Source organism: Euprymna scolopes, chromosome 24 (assembly GCF_053919585.1).
Source record: "Euprymna scolopes isolate OS-2025 chromosome 24, ASM5391958v1, whole genome shotgun sequence".
Lineage (NCBI taxonomy): Eukaryota > Metazoa > Mollusca > Cephalopoda > Sepiida > Sepiolidae > Euprymna > Euprymna scolopes.
The window spans coordinates 49,513,316-49,535,850 of record NC_136505.1 but is presented as its reverse complement, the minus strand read 5'-3'; the positions used below and the strand labels follow the sequence as shown (position 1 = coordinate 49,535,850).

Sequence of the window (22,535 nt, the reverse complement as noted above, 5' to 3'; positions counted from 1 at the left end):
TATATAATTTGTAGACAATAATGGATCAAGATTCCTTGAATTTAAATTTCTTCTTAAGACTCTTTAAGCTAAAGAAATAAAAGACATGTTCTAGAATCCAAACCATATTCCAGCAGTAATTACCTTAAACGGGTTGAATCGTCTTATCTAATGAATCTAAAGGAGTAAGTGTCTAGAAAATAAAAAAAAATTCATAATCGATCTTCAGTTTAAAAGTGATAATGTGAGCACAATCCAGATCCTATTAGAAAAATCAAATATTTCAGATTTGCATTACATTCGATACATAATCATCAAATAATAATTTATAAAAATTCCTTGAATTTAAATTTTTCATCTTAAGACTCTTTAAGCTTAAGCCATAAATTAAAGATATGTTCTAGAATGCAAATCATCCGCCAGCAGTAATTACCCTAGACGGGCTGAACCATATTTCCCTAAAGGAGTAAGAGTCTAGAAAATATAAAATTCATAAGTGTTGCATGTATATCCTGGTTAAAGAGGATGACGATGTTAAGTTTTTGCAGTTCTTGCATGGTGTCAATGTCTTCCTACTTAAAGCACCTGATATTCCCAAATAGTCACCCATCTGGTACTTGCCAGGCTAATCATTGCTTAACTTCGGTGACCTATCAAGAACCAATGTGTTGATGTGATTATGATGTATTATCAAAATCATATGATAGAGTTTGATCCAAATTGGAATAGGGATTGAAAACGTTTGATCAGAATTGGAAAACAAAGGGGGAAGAATTGCTGTTTTCTGAGTCAGAATCTACCCATCTAAGACTTATTGTTGATTAGTTTTTTACCTTTCTTTTAGCTCCTTACATCAAATGGTTTCTTTTTTTTTTCATAAAAAATAAGTATTCTAGACATAAGGTTTAGTATCATTATATCGTGATCTTAATCTTTGTACTGAAAATAGGTGCGAAATTGTTCTGTTCAGAGAATTAATTTTGCTTGTACTGGTACAGGTATTCTTGTAGTTTGTTTTTTCTTTTGTCTTCTTTGTTGTTGTTTCTTGTTTTTTTTAATTAACTAAAATAGTCAATATTGTCATCACAATTTTCACTTTCTTGAATATCATGATTATATTTTGTAATATATATTATTTTTGTTTAATATTATTATACATAGTGGTGATATTGTTACTGTTATTTTATATTTATGATTCATCCGCCAACAAAGGAGGGATTGGCCCTAGTAATTCACTCCTGTTCATCCGTTCGTTTTTTTGTTTGTTTCCATTTTTCTCAATAACTACGCCTTTGATTTTTTGAAATTTTGCGCAAACATTAGTCATGGTGAAAGTAAATTTTTGTCAGAACGGATTTTCCTGGATAACTCTAGTTGCTCCCCTAGGGGCCATTATAGGGGTAAAATTGCTCCAAAATCGTTCATTTATTCGTGTGTTTACACTTTTCTCAATAGCCACGCCTTTGATTTTTTTGAAATTTTGCGCAAGCATTAGTCATGGTGAAAGTAAATTTTTGCCTGAATGGATTTTCTGGGATAACTCTGGTTGCTCTCTTAGGGGCATTATAAGGGTAAAATTGGTCCAAAATTGTTTGTCCGTTCGTTTGTTTGCACTTATCTCAATAACCACTCCTTGAACTTTTTGGAAATTTTGCACAAACATTAATCATGGTGAAAGTAAATTTTTCACTCGTGAAGTGGGGGGGGGAGCTTTGCATGCTCGGTTTAATTACACTTAAAAAGACATATTGCCACTTGGACATAAAGAGGTATTATGTGGAACCATGCTTAAAAGTGTACTATGTAGTGAGTTGAGCAGCAAGATATTTGTTCGCATTACATTTAAATTCCTGCACTTTAGTACAGTCGGGGAAGCAAGGAAGAGAAAACTAAATTCCAAAGCCTAGAGAGAGAAGAAATTCTTAGAATATAAAAAAATTCCTATCATCTAGGAACCTCTATAGTGAAGAGCAGAGATTTGCTGCTTATCAAGTTATTATTATTATTATTATTATTACTAGTAGTAGTAGTAGTAGTAGTAGTAGTAGTAGTAGTAGTAGTAGCAATTGTAGGAGGAGGAGGAGCAGGAGAAGGGGGAGGAGCAGGAGAAGGGGAGGAGCAGGAGAAGGGGGGGAGCAGGAGAAGGGGAGGAGCAGGAGAAGGGGGAGGAGCAGGAGGACGAGGAGGAGGAAGAGAAGGAGGAGGACGAGGATTTAAAGGGGGAGGAAAATATCTATGTAAACGTTTCGTGGTTGAGTGTTTTCTTCAGCTGATACCCAATGTAACTAGTATCATTATTGTTTATGTTCCGACAAATGATGTTCTTGTTCTTGTTCTTGTCCAAGCTGCCGTGCTGTAGGGCAATTCGACTTTAACCCTAAAAAGCCCCAATCTTAGGAAAGAAAAAAACTTTCAGATGACATGTAGTCCATCAAACATACCCTAGGTTTTGAGCTTGTGGATTTTGATGTCTTTTCTGCTGACTATATGTTGCTGTCGAGAGAAATAAATTCCTAAATGTTGTTCCTCTTTTTGGGGCTTAATTTCTACTTTGGTTGATAAGCAGTTTACTTCAGCTCTTATGGTTTTTTCCCTGGGCGTTTGTGACGGTCTTAACACTGGGTGTCATCAGATCAGAAGCTTAAACCTGAACTTGCCCCCATACTTACAAAACTGTTTAAGCATTGCCTTAAGGAGAAGTGCTTTCCAACATCATAGAAAACCTCATCAGTATGCCCTGTATTTAAAAATTCAGGTGATAAGTCATCTCCCTCTCAGTAGAGACCAATAAGTCTCCTGTGTGTCATGAGTAAGTTGCTGGAATCCATATTAAATAGAGAAGTAGTTAACCACCTCAACAAAATAACCTTCTTAGTGACATGCAATATGGTTTCTGCTCTGTTAGATCTACAGCAGATGTGCTAACGGTTATGTCTCATAGGTTTAGCGAATCTCTCGACAAAGGCTTCATTTCTAGGGCAATTGCTCTTGACATATCAAAGGCCTTCGATAAGGTATGGCATAAAGGCCTACTTCACAAGATTTCCAGCTATGGTATAACTGGAAATGTTTTCTCAATCATTAAATCATTTCTCTCTGACAGGTTCATAAGAGTAGTGGTTGATAGGCAGAAATCAGAGACCCACAGTATTAATGCTGGAGTCCCTCAGGGGTCCATCCTCGACCCAACTCTCTTCCTGATCTACATTATTGATCTCCCAAAACACATACTTTATCATTTGTTGACATCTATGCTGATGACGCGACCATCTATGGCACTGATGAGCACTGCCAATCATGCTGACTGAAACATTGTAAAAATAGTAACCAAGATACAAGCAGTAGTCCAAATAATTAAAATAATAAAAAATAGCAATCCTTGTCTCAAAAATTTTGCAACAGAAATATACTCACGGTTTTTCATTAAACTTATTTTTTGAAAACCTCCACAGTTATGGAATGGATTTTCTTCACATCGGCTGAAGCATTTGGTGTTCGGTAAAGGTTTCTCAATTTTAGGGATGATATCAGCACAGTGACATTCGTTTCTGTCAAAGAACCAGCAAAACATATGCACAGAATACGTTGGTCAGAAATGGTTTCTTTTAAGTTTATCAATGAAATCCGTCTAATTATTTGTACTCACTAGGAGTTCTCACAAAGGTCATCATCAAAGATTACTCACTGATAATAACCGGTAGTGTTCCCTGGAGTATGGGTGATAGGTTCGATAACTATTACAAATGATTTTATGCTATTACAACAAATATTTACCATTGATTTCTCGCTGGTAATAACCATTAGTTTTTACTGGTTTTTTTTTCACTGAAATTTGGGTGACAACAAGCCTCTCCAACATTTCAGTACTCTTTGTACTTATCCAGTGGATGTTTGATTAGTGTTATTCCTTCTACATCTTTCCATCCTCCTGGATTCTTCACAACTATTTTGTGTGGTATCATCTGAGGCTGATAATTGTTCTTTTTTTTTTTTGGAAGAGGGAGGAGAAGAGACACAGTTTAAAATGTTAAATTGTCTCCCTTTGTATAAAGCTAAAAAGAGTTGTGTTATTTTAGAGTGGTGAGTGATCTCCCTTGCTTGTTGTTGTGGATTATTGCCTGGAAAACGAAAATGGGAGTTTTGATAAATGGCCGTGTTTCTATGAAGTGTACTGGAACTTTGGAGAGGCTTGTTTCCACCTAAATTTCAGTGAAGACCAAGAGTTATGTGAAGAGTAAATCAACATATAAGATCTCTTACAATTCCAGTAAATATATGGTATGCTTCACATATTTGCATGTCATCCTTGAGCAAGGACCATGATAATATTCTCTGTATCATTCCAATTATTATTATTATTGTAATTACTATTATTGTTGTTGTTGTTGTTGTTGTTGTTGTTGTTGCCGGCGCCGCTGCCGGATTTGTGGTAAGACCTCAGAGTTGCTCACCTTGCAGTAGGGTGCAATGGACTGGCCCAGAGAGAGAACTGCAAAAGACACAATCGCATGGGACTCTGGATATATTGGGAGGTGTGTAAGAGGGTTGGGGTGAAGTGTGCTGGAAAATGGTTTGAGGAGATGCCTGATGAAGTGAGAACAAGTGAGGATGGTGGGACAAAAGTGTCATAACAACCAAACAATTGGAACATAATCGTCCGTATTTGGTCATTATTGACAAGGTCTCAAAAAACTGGCATAATGTAGACTTCTCAGTACCCTGGGACAGGAATGTGAGAGAGAAGGAGAATGAGAAGTGGAGCAATTATGCTCCATTGGCCTTGGAGATAAGGCGTATACACCAGGTTAAAACACAAATAATCCCGGTCGTAGTTAGTACACTAGAAGTAGTATCAAGTCGTCTGGAAGGACAATTGAAAAAACTACAAATTCCCAATGTTTTAGGCGGCCTTTAGACCTCTGCAATTATAGGAACCACCACCAACATCCTTAGGAAAACCCTTGATCTTTGAAGCTCCTGGTTTGAAGCCGGGATTAAGAGAAATCCTCTGGAAATGAATCCCATCCCTTTCCAGAGACACGTTGATAAACAAAATCAGAATTATTATTATTATTATCCACTGACTAGGAGTTCTCACACAGGGCATCACCAGCGATCATTCACTAACAATAACCTGTGATGTTTCCTGGAATCTGAGTGACAACAAGTCTCTCCAGATTTCCAGTGCTCTCCAACTTTCTTGATAACCAGCATAGATGAAATTGTCACAATAGCTACTTATCTTTGATTGCCTCCTGGCATCAGCCATTCGTTTTCCGCAGGGTTCGAGTGGCAAAAGCCTCTTCAAGGCCCCAGTGTTCTCTGTACTTTTCTAATGAAGATATGGTTGGTTGTTCCCCTCCTCGGGTATACCACACCCTTCATAACTCTTTATGTGGCGCCGTCCAATGTAAATGCCACTCTATAGTTTTGTATTTAATCCTCACATTCCATCAACAATATTTTTTTTTGTTTGTTTTTTTGCGATGCGGAAAAATGCTTTCTTTTGGGTCAGTTGTTGTTTAGCGTTTGTGATTTGTGAAGATCTTAAATTCCCTCATAATATTTAATTGCCATTCATCTGTCAATATATCTATCTCGTTAAACCTAATCCTCGAATGGGTTTTTAGTCTTGATAAGTGTTCATGCATTAGTAAAAAAAAAGAAAAAAAAAGTTCCTTGTGAAATCAGTTGATGCAGTTGCCAGGCGTTTTGAAAGCTAGTGTCGAATGCTGGCACCCATATTGAATTCTAGATAGAACTTTATGCTATACACTGTGAGGAGATTTAAAATCTCTACATATCACCAACTGAAGAGCTGAATTGTCAACCTAGTGCTCCAATGCTTGATGGAAGAAGAAGAGGAAGACCAAACATGAATTGGAAGCAGACAATCGAAAGAGATTTGATTGCAACAATAAAAGGCTTTTTGTGAACTTTTTTACTGCCTTTGGGAATCATGGTTGGTCAACAGAAAAAAAAACAAAACAGGAAGCATCTAAGAAAGACATCCCTTCTATCTCTTTCTCTCTCTTGTCCCTGTCAACTAGAAGCTCCAGCATTAACGATCTTTGGCTGAAGATGACTGCTGGCCGTCTTTTGACAGCCCAAAGAATTTTTGCCTTTCCACTTTTCTTCAGTCAGACACCATCCAACTTTCTGCTATTGAAATAAACCCTTTTGTTGTTGTTTTAGACGGTGTTTTGTTTCTCCTTGTATGCTACGTTTTCGTCTACAATGAACATATAGAGAAATGCATTCCTCATCCTGAAAGCTCCACTCATTAGGAAAATCTGTCAAGTATAGTAGCTCACCTGCATTGACATCGATGGATTTGCTGATGTTTTTTGGTTATTTCCAAACAAGGCTGATGTTTCTATTTACTTGCCTCCCCACGAGGGCGAAGTTAGACATAAGGTCGGTTTTTAACGTGGGGAAATTCTAGCTTCCCAAAAAGGGGCACTCTGGATAGGAACAAAAATAAAAATTGCCTCAGTCATGAAGGATCTCTCCTCCATTGACTGAAGACAGAAAAGGTGAAGTGCAGCATCAGAACAGATACTACACTTTGCTCCTCGCCAAAAGGCCAAGATGTTGATTACTCCATGACTGGATGACCAATTGTGCTACAACATCTTTCCCTAGCCTGAGACAGCGCAAAGTTATTTCTACCATTTCATGTCCATGTTCTAGTCTCTAAAAGTGTACTCACCCACACATCCAAAAGTAAAAACTGAAATTACTAACCTAATGATGATTCCAGCAAATTGGTACCCTTGATTTGCACAGTGTGTAATACATTCACCAAAGTCATTGATAACTGGAGTTACTTCTGCTTGGTAGCCTCGTATTTCTTCAATGACGCCACTGTAATGATAACAACCGAGCAGACCTGGAAATAGAAAAACCGGAAGCAATGTTTCTGACAAAGTGGGAAGAATTGCTCTTTTATGGGTCGGAATCTATCCATCTCACACTCACACGCGTCGGCTTCTCTTTTTACCTTGAAGTAAGTAACTTTTTAGTCTCTCCCTCTTAGATAAAGTCCAAAAAAGAGTTGTCAATCTAATCGGTCCCACTTTATCGACTAAGCTCCAGCCCCTGTCTCATCGCCACAATGTTGCATCACTGTGCCTGTTTTACAAATATTTTATAATGGAATGTGTTCTGATTTGTTTCACTTGTACCCTCTTGACATACATATCCCCGACAAACCCGCTTAGCAATAAGATCTCACCCCTTCACTGTTGTTGTCCCTAAATGCTAGAAAGCTTTCTATTCCAATAGTTTCTTCCCTCGAACAGCTAGACCTTGGAATTCGCTTCTTGCTGCCTGCTTCCCTGGCTGTACTGATATGCAGAAGTTTAAATGTAACATAAACAAATATCTTGTTAATCTTTCCTAGATGTGGCCCCAAATAGTAGCCCCTTACATCCAAGTGGCAATGTGATTTGTAAGGGTGAACATGAGTAAAAAAAAAAGAAGATCCTTACATTGAGTGGTTTCACGCCTTGTCTGGGGCAATTTCCTTTAAAAGAAAGTGAAATGACTTGCTTTTACTGGCATAGGTATCCGTCTGTGAATAAGTTCATAATGATGGCATATGTTTCATGCTTTTGTCAAGAATTTTGTTCGAAGCAGTAGCAATAGTGAATTCGTTTTACGTATCAACCTTTGACTGGAGAAAAGCTCAAATCACTAGTTTCTATTTAAAAAATCAAAATGTTAGAAATATTCACTCCTAAAATCTTACACGGGGTATAAAAACCCAAACACAACATTTTTCTTCCTCATTCCCCCCTTTCTTTCGCAGACAACACATGTGCATACGATATAATCTTGACTTTTTAACCTAAAGGAGCAACAAGAGATGTTCACCAACTACTGTACGACCAACAAAGCACACACATACGCCATAACCAATGAGTGCAATGAATTTAACTGAGATAATAGCTGCCCTGGTGTCAAACATCATGGGTCTTCCCTTATTTTATTCTTTAGTCCTTACATTCAATGAGCAAGAATCGCTGTTTTCTCGGTCAAAGTCTGTCAATGCTTATCATTGACTTATTCAAAAAAAATTTTTTTTTTTTTTACTCCTTGCATTAAATGGCTTTATGTCTTGTCTGGAGCGATTTCCCTACCTTCACAAAAATACTTTTACCAAAATTGGTATTTACCTTTACGAGTTACCTTCCCTTGAACAATTTTTAAATAACTCATTGTTTGTGTAAGTATTAGCACAACCAACCATTTTTCTACAGCATGCTGACTACTGTGTTTTAACCACATCCTCTACGATATAAATCATTTATGAGACATAAAAATGAAAGCTTAAAGACCAAAAGGCAAGCAGTTTATAAAATTTAATCTTGACCAAATAAGTTGTGTGTTCTTTATGACGTCACAAAATGATGATGTCATCTTTAACAAAGAGGAAAAAGGAAGAGATCATTTATGATGTCATGGCGTAATTAAAGGGCCATTTCTGAGAGAAGTCATGGGAAAGAAGGAAAAAAGAGACGAAGGAGAGATAGGGATGAAAAAAGATGGAGAGATAAACTATAGAAGGTGGTCTTATCAGTGGATGTTAAGATCAGCTGGTATATATAATTTTTTATGGAAATCACTCCAGACAAAGCATGAAACCACTTGATGCAAAGACATTCAGCTATGTAACTCTCGCTTTCTTTATTTTGTCCTTTAGTTCTCACATTCCAGGAGTGATGTTTCTGACAAAGAGGGAAGAATTGCTGTTTTCTGAGTCAGAATCTATTACATCTATTAGCTATTTTTGACCTTGATGTACTATTTTTTAGCTCCTTACATCAAGTGGCTTCATGCCTTGTCTGGATTGATTTTCATAAAAAATACTAGTTCAAGTTTTTTGGGGGTTTTTTTTACATAGGCATTATCACTTATCAAGGCCAAGAGGTCACCCGAGGATAAGGGTTAAAGAGTGTACAGCAGAAATTGGACAATATAGTAATCGTTAGTAATGGAAATTTGGTAAATTTGTTAACAAGTGGGACGGCTCATCAAGAACTTGTTTACGTTAGACTTGAAGACAACCATATTGTAGTCAGCTGGAAAGCACGAAAACAGAAGACAATTCCACAGGCGTGCAGTTCTAAGAAAGAAGCTTTGTTCATGGAATGTACGTTTAGGTTTAGGCACAGATAAATAGTGTGGGAGGAATTATTGATAGTGTTTACAGCTAGACAAGTGTTTCTTGTGAAAGTTTGGTGAGGGGGAACCATAGACTGAAGCTTAGTCGAACACTTTCCATGAAAATAATGATACATCAGAGACAAGCTCGCAACATCTCTTCTGTGAGATAGAAGTTGCAGGGAAAAGAAAAGGATATCTCCTACGAGGCTACAGAGTATATTTTGAAGTCTATCAAGGCAGGACAAGTCCTTTTTAGCAGCTCCTGCCCAGATGTGGCAACAGTATTCCATCCTTGGACGTACCTGGCTCTTATATAGATAGAGAATTGCATCAACAGTGAGATATCTACTGGATTGATAGAAGGATCCCACCATTTTTCCAGCGGCCTTGGCAACAGATTTGATGTATGTGTTCCATTTAAGATCAGGAGTAAAGGTCAAGCCCAAAATCTTATCAAAACTTGAGGCCTCCAGATGGGGATCAGAATGTTGATGATGTAAAGAGAGAAACTTGGTTTTAGATGCATTAAAAGTAACCAACCACTCCTTTCCCCATTGTACCACGTGCTCAAGATCAGAGGAGAGAGAATCGGAGAGAACTTGATCTTTTACTGACTTAGATGTACTACCATAGATGGTAGTGTCATCAGCATAAAAGTCTACAAATGATGTAAGGATGTGATTTGGAAGATCATTAATGTAGATCAGGAAAAGAGTTGGGCCCAGGATGGACCCCTGAGGGACTCCAGCATTAATACTGTGAGCTTCTGATTTTTGCCCATCAACTAGTACTCTTATGAACCTGTCAGAAAGAAATGATTTAATAATCGAGACGACATTTCCAGCTATACCATAGCTAGAGACATTGTGAAGTAAACCTTCATGCCATACCCTATCAAAGGCCTTAGATATGTCAAGAGCAATTGCCCTAGAAAGGTTGCCTCCATCAAGAGATTCGCTAATCCTATGAGATATAACTGTAAGCACATCTGCTGTAAATCTAGCAGAACGGAAACCATATTGTGTGTCATTAAGAAGGTTATTTTTACTGAGATGGTTGATTACTTCTCTATTTAACACAGATTTCAGCAACTTTCTCATGACACACAGGAGACTTATTGGCCTGTACTGAGAAGGGGATCAGGGATCACTTGAATTCTTAAATACAGCACATACTGATGAGATTTTCCAGGGTGATGGGAAGCAATTCTCCTTAAGACAACGTTTAAACAGTTTTGTAAGTATGGGCGCTAGTTCTGGTTGAAGTTTTTTGAGTACTATAATTGGAATACCGTCAGGACCAGTTGCTTTACTGGAATCAAGGTTTTTGATTAGCTTGGCAACATCACGTACAGATATATGTATATCACATGAAGGAAATATTGGGGGTTGGCGGCCTTGGTCGCAAAGGGTAGAATTAGCTGCAGAGTTCTTGCCAAAGAGTTTGGCTTTGTCTGATGCTGACGAGATTACCTCAGGTCCATTGATGATAGTTGGGATAGAGTACACGCTTCTGTTCAGGATTCTGTTTACTATTTGCCAAAACTGGTGGGAACCAAGGTGCTGCTCAGCTACTTTGGATTTGACGGACTGAGCATACAACTCTCTCGCGTTCTTCATTACTCTTTTACAGTGGTTGCTGGCAGTTCTCAAAGTGGCTTTAGTTTCCATACATCTATTACGTTGGAAGCAGTGGAAAAAGTGATTTCTGTGCGCAATGGCAGCAACACATTCTGGAGAGAACCATGGCTGGCTATTAGGTTTTTGCTATACCTACAATTAACCATTCCATCAGGTCTGATACTATAGAGGACACATCCTTTTTAAACATGGAACACAGAGGTAGATCCGATATAAATGTACAGAAGCTATCCCAGTCAGCCATAGTGTATCGATATACTGTACGATGGACAGGTACGTTCAAAAACTAACCAAAAATAAGTATCAGATGACCAAGAAAACAGCAATTCTTTTCCCTTTGTCACAAACATCGCTCATGGAATGTGAGTATAATAGAGTGCATATGGGTGCGTGTGAGAAAATCAGCAGAAGCTGAAAGATAGCTGGCTAGCGAAAATATTAGCAGCAGCTGTTAAAGAATGCATGCAAATTAAGCAAGTGTGCACATGCTGACGTCACGGGAAGAAGAAGGAGAGAAAAAGAAAAAAAGGACAGCACGTGGTTGAGGAGAGACGCAAAGTTCACATTGAGGAAGATGGACATGTGAAGTCGAGGATGAGAAAGTGCTGGCTGAGGCTGGCATCAGGTGGTGGGGACAGAGACTTTTAAAAAGCACATGTTGTATGGCACAACATTGTGGGACACATGTGTGTGCGCGAAAGGACTTTTGAAAGATAGTGAAGTGCGTTGTTTTGGAGGAACCATGAATAAATGCATTTCATTTGCACTTTAAAAAAATACTGAGTTGGATTTTTATTTCTTTCCTTTTGTTTGTTTGTTTGTTCTTTTGCGATGGTATCAGACAGCATGCGGATCCAAGAGGTTTGAAATGTAACAGCACATTAAAAAGTAAAAGCCACATTACATGAGGATTAAAGGACAAAATATATATATATTTTTTATTACATTTTCACCCCAAACAAGGCACATTGCCACTTTGGTGTAGGGGGCTACTATCAGGGTCAGCAACTACTGGGGCACTATGTAGGGATTTGGGCAGCAAGATGTCGGTTCACGTTGCACTTGAACTTCTGCATGTCAGTACAGTTAGGGAAGCAGGATCCTGGAATGGAATTCCAGAGTCTAGCGGTTCTGGGGAAGAAACTACTGGAGTAGAAAGATCTTTTACATCTAGGGATCTCTACTGTGTGGGGGTGGGATTTAGCTGCCTGTCGGGTTTGTCAAGGGTGTCTGCGTCGTGGGGGCACAAGTGTCTGCAGTTCGTCAGAGCATTCACCACTAAAATACTTGTAGAACAAGCAGAGGGATGCAACGTTTCGTCGATGGGACAGAGGCTGAAGCTTAGATGCCAGTTCAGGGCCTATCAGATTGGCGACTCTTTTTTTAACCTTGTCTAGGAGCGAGAGACTAGTAGTAGATGCACCAGCCCAGATGTGACAGCAATACTCCATACATGGGCGAATGGTGGCCTTATAGAGATACAGGATACTTTCAGGTGTCAGTAGTTTTCTAGCAAGGTAGAGAGAGCCTATCTTTTTTGCAGCGGCCCTGGCAGTGTTTTCAATATAATTGTTCCAGCTCATGTTTCCTGTGAACGTTAGGCCAAGCAGTTTGAAAGATGTACTCTCAGACAGGGAGTCACTGGCCATTGCTATTGGTGGCAGAGAAGGTTTCTTGTAGTTATTGAAGGAAACCAGTTTAGTCTTGGCAGCATTGAAAATAAGGGAAGTGAGTTAGGAGGCTTCCACCGCCTCATGAAATGAAAAGCAAAACTATTTTTATAACAACAACAAAATGATTTATTTAATAAAGTTATTTAGACCGTTTGGTATAGGTGTATAATGTTGCCCTTAATATATTAACATGTCGCAAGGAACATAGGACAAGTAATAACTCAACTACATTTTTCTTTTGTAACAACGATATTTATTCCTCATTCTCCTGCCACGTGTGACTTCCTGTTACGACTGTGACGTCACCCACGTCCTTAACATGATCGTCTTCTCTAACATGATCTCTCTTCTTTTTATTTTCTTTTTCTTTTTTCTAACTGTGACGTCATTTTGCACACGGCTCGGTATTTGTATATGCGTGTCTGTGCTCTGTTGCAGGGGGAAGAAAGTCAGACAGTGTCCAAGTGAAGAAAAATGAAAAGTTAGAAATTTCTTGGCGCTCTCAAAAGTGTCAGCAATTATCTTCAGGCAAAGATAATCGTTACTTGAGCACCCAGTAAACAGGGATAGAGGAGAGAGAGAGAGAGAGAGAGAGAGAAGAGAGAGAGAGAGAGAGTGGGAGGAATCATTTCTCATTGCTTTTAGGGGTTTCACTGTGAACCTGTTTTGTTAAGGGGGTCTGCTTATATCGAGCTAATGTTCATATATACAGTGCATCAGCCCTTATGAGGGGTTTTATATCTGGTCTCCACATCTCTTGACCGATTCAGCTCCCCTGGAACAAAAACTCATAACAACAATGCAAGTCTCACCTTTCTGGACAATTGGAAGCTTATTCATTTCACAGTCGAAGTCACATTTTTGTTCTCTGCCTATCCTTAGAGAAATTTCCACCCTCCTTCTACCAATTCATCTACCATACATTCCTACCTCTTGCCACATCCAAGAGAAGTCTCTCAGAATAACTGACGACTGTATCTCTCGGACTCGAACCATCGACTCTAAACTCAAGCTGAATTCTAACTGACTGACTAAAAATGTCACATGTGCGTTTCTATATATTTTACTGATAAAAGAGGGATATGGGTCCCTACGTCACTGACACGTCATTATGCACTCAATGCTCGTCCTTGTCAAAATTGTTCCAGTTTTAAGCTCGAGTCAACCAGTTTGATTTGGTTTGCCCTCTTGATCTCGTTTGCACTTGAAAGCCGTTTTAACCTCTGTTGGCATGCTCTTCATTACAGACCGACCGTGATTCCCAAGAGGGCTGAAGTAATAGTTCAGGGGACAGATTAAATCAATGTACTCTGCAAGCTGATTGGTCGGTGTGTACCCAAATCGCTTAGTAGCGAAATTTCTTCCCCCTTTTCTCTTTGTTGTCATCAATTATCTGTACCAATTTTTCGAAGCCATTTTACCGTGCACCCATCTCCAGATGAATTTAGGTCACAGGTAAAAATGGCACAGTAAAATTGGTACCGAAAAAATTGCAAAAGTGGCGAAAGTGGATAAATAGGTAAAAATGGCACAAGGAAAAAATAAAGATGACAATCTCACAACTTTACCAAAAACTTGGATACAATACATAAAAGGAGAACATTAAAAAGTCTGTCAACTTAAAAACAAATTATATCTCTATTTAAAAGTAGATGAGGAGTCTAAGGTAAATCTCCTCCTACCCCCTCTAAAAAGAGATGTTACTTTTTTAGGTGATTACACTGAACACACTGAAAAAAAATATATTTTGGAATTTAAAGCAGGTGATTAGTTTTGCACATAGATTAAACGTAAAATGATCCCTCAATTTGGGGTCATTTTAACTTTTGAGGGCAATTAAGTAATTTTTTATCCCTAACTCTAAGTCTGACTGGCAAAATCGTAAAAACATACGAAATCACATTAAAAAGTAACACACACAAAATTTATCTCCCATAGCTAAAATAAAAAAAGAAAAGAAAGAAAAATAAAACAAGGTTTAGCAACTATAAAAAAATTATTTTTAATAATATGACATGAATAATTTGGAGTTAAAATCAATTTAGTATTACGTACATACTAATAGGAGAAAACTCATTTGAACACTTTTTGAGTCATCAACGATAAAAAAAGAAAAAATAGGAAAAAAATAACGATTATGGTATTATGAGTGATACAAAAAAAATAAATATTTTAACGGAAACTATTTGTAATGAAACGGAGTAAAATAGGTAAATGTTAAGAATGACGGCCTAAAGAGAATGCGATGAAAAATTGTGTAAATGCGATAAAAATGATTTTATGTTTTTTATAAATGTTCATCATAGTATAATCTTAAAAATACACACACACACACACACACACACACACACACACACACACCTAAAACCGGGTGACGGTAGTCAAGTGGTCAATGATACGGACTGACGATGTGAGCGTACCAAGTTTGGATCCAGTTCGTTCCACAAAAATCACTTTCACTTAGGATGTTGGCAACCTTCATGTGATTCATTTTGTAAGTACCCGATATCTTTCTAGAAAGAATACTGACGAGATCTCCGGATTCATATAATATGATGATGGTGATCACTTGTAAACTAATTTTTTTTATTGCAATCTATCCTCCGACACAAATAATTTATTGTTTCTGTCGCGATCAATGAAGGAAAAATCCTTCTAAACTGAGGCAATTTTTGTTTTTGTCCCCTTATGTCTATGTTTGCCCTTTTGGGGAGGCAAGTCAATAGGAAGAACAAAGAAAATGGTGAGAAACAGAATAATTAACAGCCAAAGAATCGACCACCCCCTCTCTAAGAAAACAAATCCTTTGTACCAAACGCAGTAAATTTTAATTAGCTACCAACTTTTTTTTTTCATTTTTCTTAAACTTTTTCTTCTAGGGGATGGGACATCCAACCAGATGTCTGACATTTACCCCTATTTTAGTGAGTCCAACCAAGAGATCTTTTCAGGATTCTAGCCGTCCCTGTATACATTTAAAAGTGCTAAAATTGTTTTGAAGTTATTTTTGTTTCAAATTTTTTTTTAAGTTGTCTTTACGAGACACGGAAAATAAATGGTTGCATGTCGCTTACTTGTAAACAACACAAAAAATACTTTGACTACCACTAATCCTAATTTGGGAGGGAGTGGCTTGCAAGTCGGACTTAAGGTTAGTAGTAAGAATACTAATTATTTTCACAATTTTTTCAGAAATCAAGCCCCACCCCCTTTTTTCAGTTAAATGACAAACAACTTTATTTTCTTCTTTTGTGCTTAACAACCGCTTTGAACGAAATAATATTTTGAAAAGACAAAAGAAAACAAAGACAGTTTCAGCACGTTAAAAGTATACCGGTCGGTATATAATTAAATTTTATTACGTTTTTTTTTATATAAATCATTTGTTTTTACAATTTCTCAACTGTTCCGTACTTTTACCTTTGTATTTATTTCGTAAATGATATTCAAATATTCAAAACAATTGCCAAAATGATATTGCAACAAGACTCGAAACTTCTAATGAGTGCAGGAAAACATTTCTTGCGACGCCGCCATAATTTAAAGTCAAAATTAAAATATATATATATATTATTGACAGGCAAAGGGAAGTTTTGTTCGCACGAAAATTACGTTATGTCGTAATGTGTTCGAGGTTCGAAAATGAATTATCACTCGTGATATTGTTTTTCGTTAACATTCATTGCACTAAAAAATATAAATTATTTATATCTATTATTTCATCATAAGTTACCCTTTCCATTTCTCTTCCGCTGTATCTTAAAACATATTAATCTAATTGTCCTACTTTTTCCGGTTTCCGGTTTGTGTAGTATAAATATAGGCACCGCCAAAAATGGCCGCAAAATCAAGTTGTTGTTGTTTTTTAAAACGAAATTACATTTATTAAAATCCATTATTTCTGAGTAACTTTTTTTTTTCCAGAGAGATAAAACCCTGAATTTTATCATATAGAAAACAGAATAATGTAAAACTTTTTCTACTATTTTTAATTCAATTTTAAATGTTAAATTTTCCCAAAAAGTTAACAATTGACATTTTTTGTCTTGCACAAAAAACGTACTTAAATATTTAAAAAAAAGGGTTTTTGAAATAATTAATTAATTTATTTATTGTCTAACTAAGATTTAGGATGATTTTCTAAGAGAATATGCAAAAATATTATAATATAAGTACCTGAATTTCAAATAATTCCACTTATTCATATAGGTAACCAGATATTCGCGTTGACGTAGAGTTCAGATCGACTCTGTTTACGTTTTCGTCTGATAAACAGCAAACTATGGAAGACCAAACAGGCCAAAAAAAACTTATTTTTCAGTGACGAAAATTTCAATGTATTATTAAGCTGAGGCTGGCCAGTACCAGATGGGTGACCATTTGCATGCGTTTGGTTTTTAATGTGTATGTGTGTGGGGGCCAGACTCCCCAAAATGGGGGGGGGGGGCAATTTAAAGCAGAATAAAAAAAAATTATTTCAGCGCGTTTGGTCCACCATAGTCGAAAGGCGGCAAACGTTTTCAAACGGGATCGAAAAAAGATGCTATTTTTAACACAAAGGGCACAATATTTATCGAATTTTTTTTTTTTGGTATCGATTATTCAAAGCATGCCCTGTTTAATAATGGTCATGCATTATTCGGCTCGCTAAAAAAAAATTGTTAATTTATTTATCAAAAATTTTAAAATAGCTTTTTTCGTATAAATATTAAAAAAAATTTTTTTTTGTTTTGCTTAACTTAAATTAATTATTTTACTTAACATATTCACCGAATTTCACACTTCAAAACTCAAAAGCGGGATAATTAAACACAATCGAAGTTCTGATATTCAGACGTCAAAATAAGGTATGCAAACAATTTTTTTTTTTTTTTTTTTTTTTGGAATCTATAATTCTGTCCCTTACAACACAATATGTTGATTTCAGTTTCAGATGATTATTTTAAGCATATTTGTTCCCACTTCAAAACAGGGGGGGGGGGTTGTAAGCAAAAATATATATATATATAAATATCGTTTATGAAAAATAAGTACACTGTTATAAAGTTCATTCTTCTCCTAATAATCGCTGAAAATTTCGTATTGATCGGATAATTACCTGATTTTTGGTAGATTTTTAAAAAGACGGTCCGTCAAAAAGTACTGACCTGCCCCCCCCCCAGTTTTGGCGGTGCCTATATAAATAGTTGTGTCGCTTTTGTGCACCCGTAATTATTCAGCATTATTTATGACTTTATCACTAGAGTAAATTAGCTGAGATTAAGCGAAAATGTATAATTAAGCTTATAACTGACTTTATCATTATTGGCGCTCGGTGTTTCACTGTTTCATATCACCCGTCTCCTCAATCACCTCTATTCCCTCCTTCTCCTCGTCGTCCTCCTCCTCATCCGTCTTCTTCTTCTTCTTCTTCTTTTTCTTCTTTCTCTTCTTCTAAGAGTTTTATTTATCTCTATGAAAGATGTGACATTGAATCCAGCATGCTTATACGAAACGTATTCTGACCGAACAAAAATTACATGGGTTGTTCCGTCGGCATTCTCCAGTAGGAGCGCCTCAAACGATTAGCGGTCTCCGCTTGCTATAAACTGTCACAAAAAAAAAAAAAAAAAAAAAAAAAACTAAGACCACTATATAGGATTTTCCCTACTTTCTATCTGTGCCTAAATGTAGCCGCAGCTTCTTTCCTAGACCACCCGACTTTGGAACATTCTTCCGCTGGCATGCTTCCAGGCTGAATACAACATAGTAGCCTTCAAATTTAATGTAAACAAATTCTTGTTAGGTCGTCCTCATAAATAATCAAATTCCACCTAATTTACACCATTAAGGATGACTTACATTCATTAATACTTCTCCTCGAGTAGTCTTCGGGCCTTGATAAGCGGTGACCCCCCCCCCCAAGTAAAAAAAAAAAACTCCTGAAAGAGCAACAAAGCAAAGTCTTGGTTAGTAGTAGGTACGGACAAAAATGGGGGACCTAGTTTTGAAAGCCGATTTATCATATTTTTTTTGTAAGTTTCCGACTACTTTTTGATTAAGGAGTAAACTTGATTTCCAGAAGGAAAAAAATATTTGTACATGTGAAAAAAAAAAAAAAAGTTATGAAAATGTTTTCACGGCGAGCTACAAAATTCAGCTAAATTTTGAAGTTAAATAAAAAAACCCTAAAAGATAAATACTAGTTTTCTGGGTCTATTTCAAAGATAATTAGTAAAGTAAAGTCCTAAAATATTGAATTAAATTAAGAAAAAACACCTTGTTTGTGCAAAACATAAATTAATTAGCCCAAAACCGAGTGATTCTGGCGTTCGCAAAACGCAATAAACTAAAATTTTGTAAACACGAAAATTACGAAGGCCCAAAAATTTAGGCAATCGAAAGACTGTGAAAATGACGTCATGTAATTAAAAGGAAGTTCTTTTTTTCTCCAGTCGCGCATCCATACATTCCTTTTTTGAACGTTTGTATTAATTTTTGCATTTTTTAATTTAATTATTTTTCTATGTTCCTATTTTTTACTTTTTTTCCTTAATTATTGTTCAATATTATATAAAAAATAATAATGTTACGCCGAAAGTTTCACATTCTTGCGAGCAAGGAAATTATTAAAATCTTGCATATAAAAATTTTGCGAAACCCGAAATTTAAAAAAAAAAGTAGAAATAGTTTTTGCAATTATAATTTTTTTTTGTGTGTGTGAAAATATTAAATAAGCAATGCTTAATTCAATGGTAATATCGGTAGTTCGAGAAATTCATTTTTCTTCGAGTTATATAGAATTCATTAATACGGATTTGGGGGCTTTTTTTCGTGATGTTCCTGTAAAAAATTATTTTATTTTACTTTTATTGTTACAAATTACGATGATTTATATATATATATATATATATATATATATATATATATATATATATATATATATATATATATATATAAACAAAAATAAAGTCTTGCGTTTTTTATTTATTACTGAAAACCATAACTTTAGTAAAGGTATTTTTTGTTTAAACAAAATAATACATTTCCACTCGGATTTAAATAAAAATAATTAGTTCATTATATTCCGCGATCATTATTCGATAAATACTAAATATTTCATTAAAATTGGTTAATTTCCTGATTTTTAGTGATTTTTTAAGTAAAGGGAGGGATTAAAATGTTTATACATTTTGAGCAGCGGCATTCATTTTGCCCGTACCTATTAGTAGACTTAAAACTGACCTAGCCATTCTTCAGACAGAGAGAGAACAAGCCACAGTCATCAACGGCCTGGATTCTATCAGTCTGATTTTGATATGACCCTAACCCCTGGAGCCTAAGTGGTTAACGACACAGACTGACAACCTGGATGGGCCAAGTTCGAATTCAGTTTGTTCCACAGAAACACTTACACTTCGCACAGTCCCTCCTGTAAATACTTGATGTCTTTCTAGAAAGAATTCTAACTAGAGAAATATCGGGGAAACCAATGCTAACAATAGGATCATCTGATTCATACGAAATGAATGAATGTCTAAAAGAATTGCTATTGTGGTAGTCTATTTTTTGCATTCCTCTTTTTTTTATACACGTTCATCAATATTACACTTTAGCCAGCTATCAAGCAGGTGCAAAAGTTTTTGCTGATTAAATATTTCATCTTGCAAATGAAAAAACTGCGTTTTTGAAAATCTTTATTCATAACAATCTTCTTTTTTTTTTCAATTTTCACCCCAAACAAGGCACAGTGCCACTTTGAAACAGGGGGCAACTATCAGGGACTTACTTTGCAGGGGCATTATGAAGGGAGATGGGTAGAAAGATGTTTGTTCACATTACACTTGAACTTCTGCATATCAGTACAGTTGGGAAAGCAGAATCCCGGAAGGGAGTTCCAAAGACCTGCAGTTCTGGGGAAGAAACTATTGGAGTAAAAGGCTTTCTTGCACCTAGGGATCTCTACTGTAAAGGGATGAGACTTAGTAGCTTGTCGGGTTTGTCGGGGGTAGTTACGTCGAGAAGGTACAAGTGTTTGCAGTTCGTCAGAGCATTCACCATTAAAGTATTTGTAGAACAGGCAGAGGGATGCAACATCTTGTCGATGGGAAAGAGGCTGAAGTCTAGATGACAGTTCAGGACCTATCAGGTTGCCGACTCTCTTTTGAACCCTGTCCAGGAGCGAGAGACAAGCAGCAGATGCACCAGCCCAGATGTGACAAATGTACTCCATACACGGGCGAATAGTGGCCTTATAGAGGTACAGGATACTTTTAGGCGTAAGTAGTTTTCTAGCACGGTAGAGGGAGCCAACCTTACTTGCAGCAGCCTTGGTAATGCTCTTAATGTATCTATTCCAGTTCATATTCCCTGTAAACGTTAGGCCGAGGAGTTTAAAAGAAGTACTTTCAGGCAATGTGATCTTGGCCATTGCTATTGGTCGTAGAGAAGGTTTCTTGTACTTATTGAAGGAAACAAGCTTAGTCTTAGCAGCATTGAATGTGACCAACCATTTTTGTCCCCATTCCACTACAGATTAGAGGTCATCCTCTAGTGTTCCTGCCATTTCCTTGGGTATGTGTTCTTTTTTTTTCCCCCTCATATCTGTTATAGAGAGTGGTGTCATCGGCAAATATACCCATCTCCGAAACAATTTTTATCAGGGAGGTCATTTATGAATATCAGGAATAATAGAGGTCCAAGGATAGATCCCTGAGGTACTTCCACATTTATGTCATATTGTTTAGATGTACGACTGTCGAGGACAACTTGGATTTTTCTCTTACTTAAAAAGGATTTAATTACATTATGAATTCTTCCAGTGATTCCATATGATCTAATTTTCCTTAGAAGACCATCGTGCCATACCCTGTCAAAAGCCTTAGATATATCAAAGGCTACTGCTCTACCCTCCCCTGTTTTGTCCAATTAACGGTATATACATTCAGAAACTACATTTAAGATATCTGCTGTTGAACGGGCTTGCCTGAATCCATATTGTTTGTCAGTCAGGAGTTTAGCAGCTGTTAGGTGCTGGACTAGGGCTTGATTAACTAAGGACTCAAATATTTTGGCGAAAAGCGGGAGGAGGCTAATGGGGCGATAATTTAGTGGGTCAGTTCTTTCACCAGAATTCTTGAAGACTGGTACCACAGAAACGGTTTTCCAGCAGTCGGGAAAGCAAGATTCGTTAAGGCATTTATTGTAAAGTTTGGAGAGAACTGGAGCAACCTCGGCAGAGCATTTTTTCATAGCACAGCCGGGATAAGATCTGATTCAATCGCGATATTCGTTCTCTATAATTTGATTCTGTATGTCAACGAGTTTATAAATGCCTCGCCTGTAAAATTCCGTAGGTTTTGATATGAAACATGAATCTAACTTATGTTCAATCTACTCTTGTGATGTTAATCTAAGATCATCTAATTTTTTTTTTTTTTAACCCTCCAAATAAGGGATAATTTGAGAGAGCTAAGTCAGGGTTATGCAGGATAAAAAAAAAGGAATTCCTGACCAAATTTTCCTAAAAAATCTCCTAAAAGGAGAGGGGGGCGAACATAAAAAAGATGAAAGATAACTCCCTTTTCCTTAACTCAAAAAGGTCGCTTTGGGGTCAACGTGGCTGAGAATATTGCTGAAAAATATGAATGATGCTTTAAAAATCTGAAAGAAAAAGTTTCAAATAATTCCTGGTGATGGGTTTAAGTAATTACAATATGCATTAGAATTAATTAGAATGGTTTAAAATGCTCTTTTTACCAACTGACAAAACCTTTGCACCAACTTGGTACATTTCACACACACACACACACACACACACACACACACACACACACACACACACACACACACACACACACCTATTTGAACTTTCATTCTATTTATTTTTTTATTATTACATTTTCACCCCAAACATGGCACATTGCCACTTTGATGTAGGGGGCTACTATTAGGGACACAGGCTACAGGGGTACTATGCAGGGAGTTGGGCAGCAAGATGTCGGTTCACGTTACACTTGAACTTCTGCATGTCAGTACAGTTGGGGGTAGCAGGAACCTGGAAGGGAATTCCAAAGTCTAGCAGTTCTGTGGA

General features: G+C 36.8%; 1 protein-coding gene and 1 non-coding gene across 2 annotated transcripts in view; both read right to left on the bottom strand.

Annotated features, from left to right (window-relative positions):
* LOC145246697 (uncharacterized) overlaps positions 1-22,535 on the bottom strand; it is a 251,796-nt gene that overhangs the window by 51,219 nt on the left and 178,042 nt on the right. The window contains exons 2-3 of the mRNA XM_080108422.1: positions 6,727-6,871; positions 3,394-3,527 (exon numbers count right to left, since the gene is read on the bottom strand). Of these exons, the coding sequence (XP_079964548.1) occupies positions 3,394-3,527; positions 6,727-6,871 (279 nt within the window). The remainder of the gene's footprint in view (positions 1-3,393; positions 3,528-6,726; positions 6,872-22,535) is intronic.
* Positions 4,249-4,350, bottom strand: LOC145247051 (U6 spliceosomal RNA). The gene has a single exon (XR_013863210.1). It is a non-coding gene; the product is annotated as a U6 spliceosomal RNA (small nuclear RNA).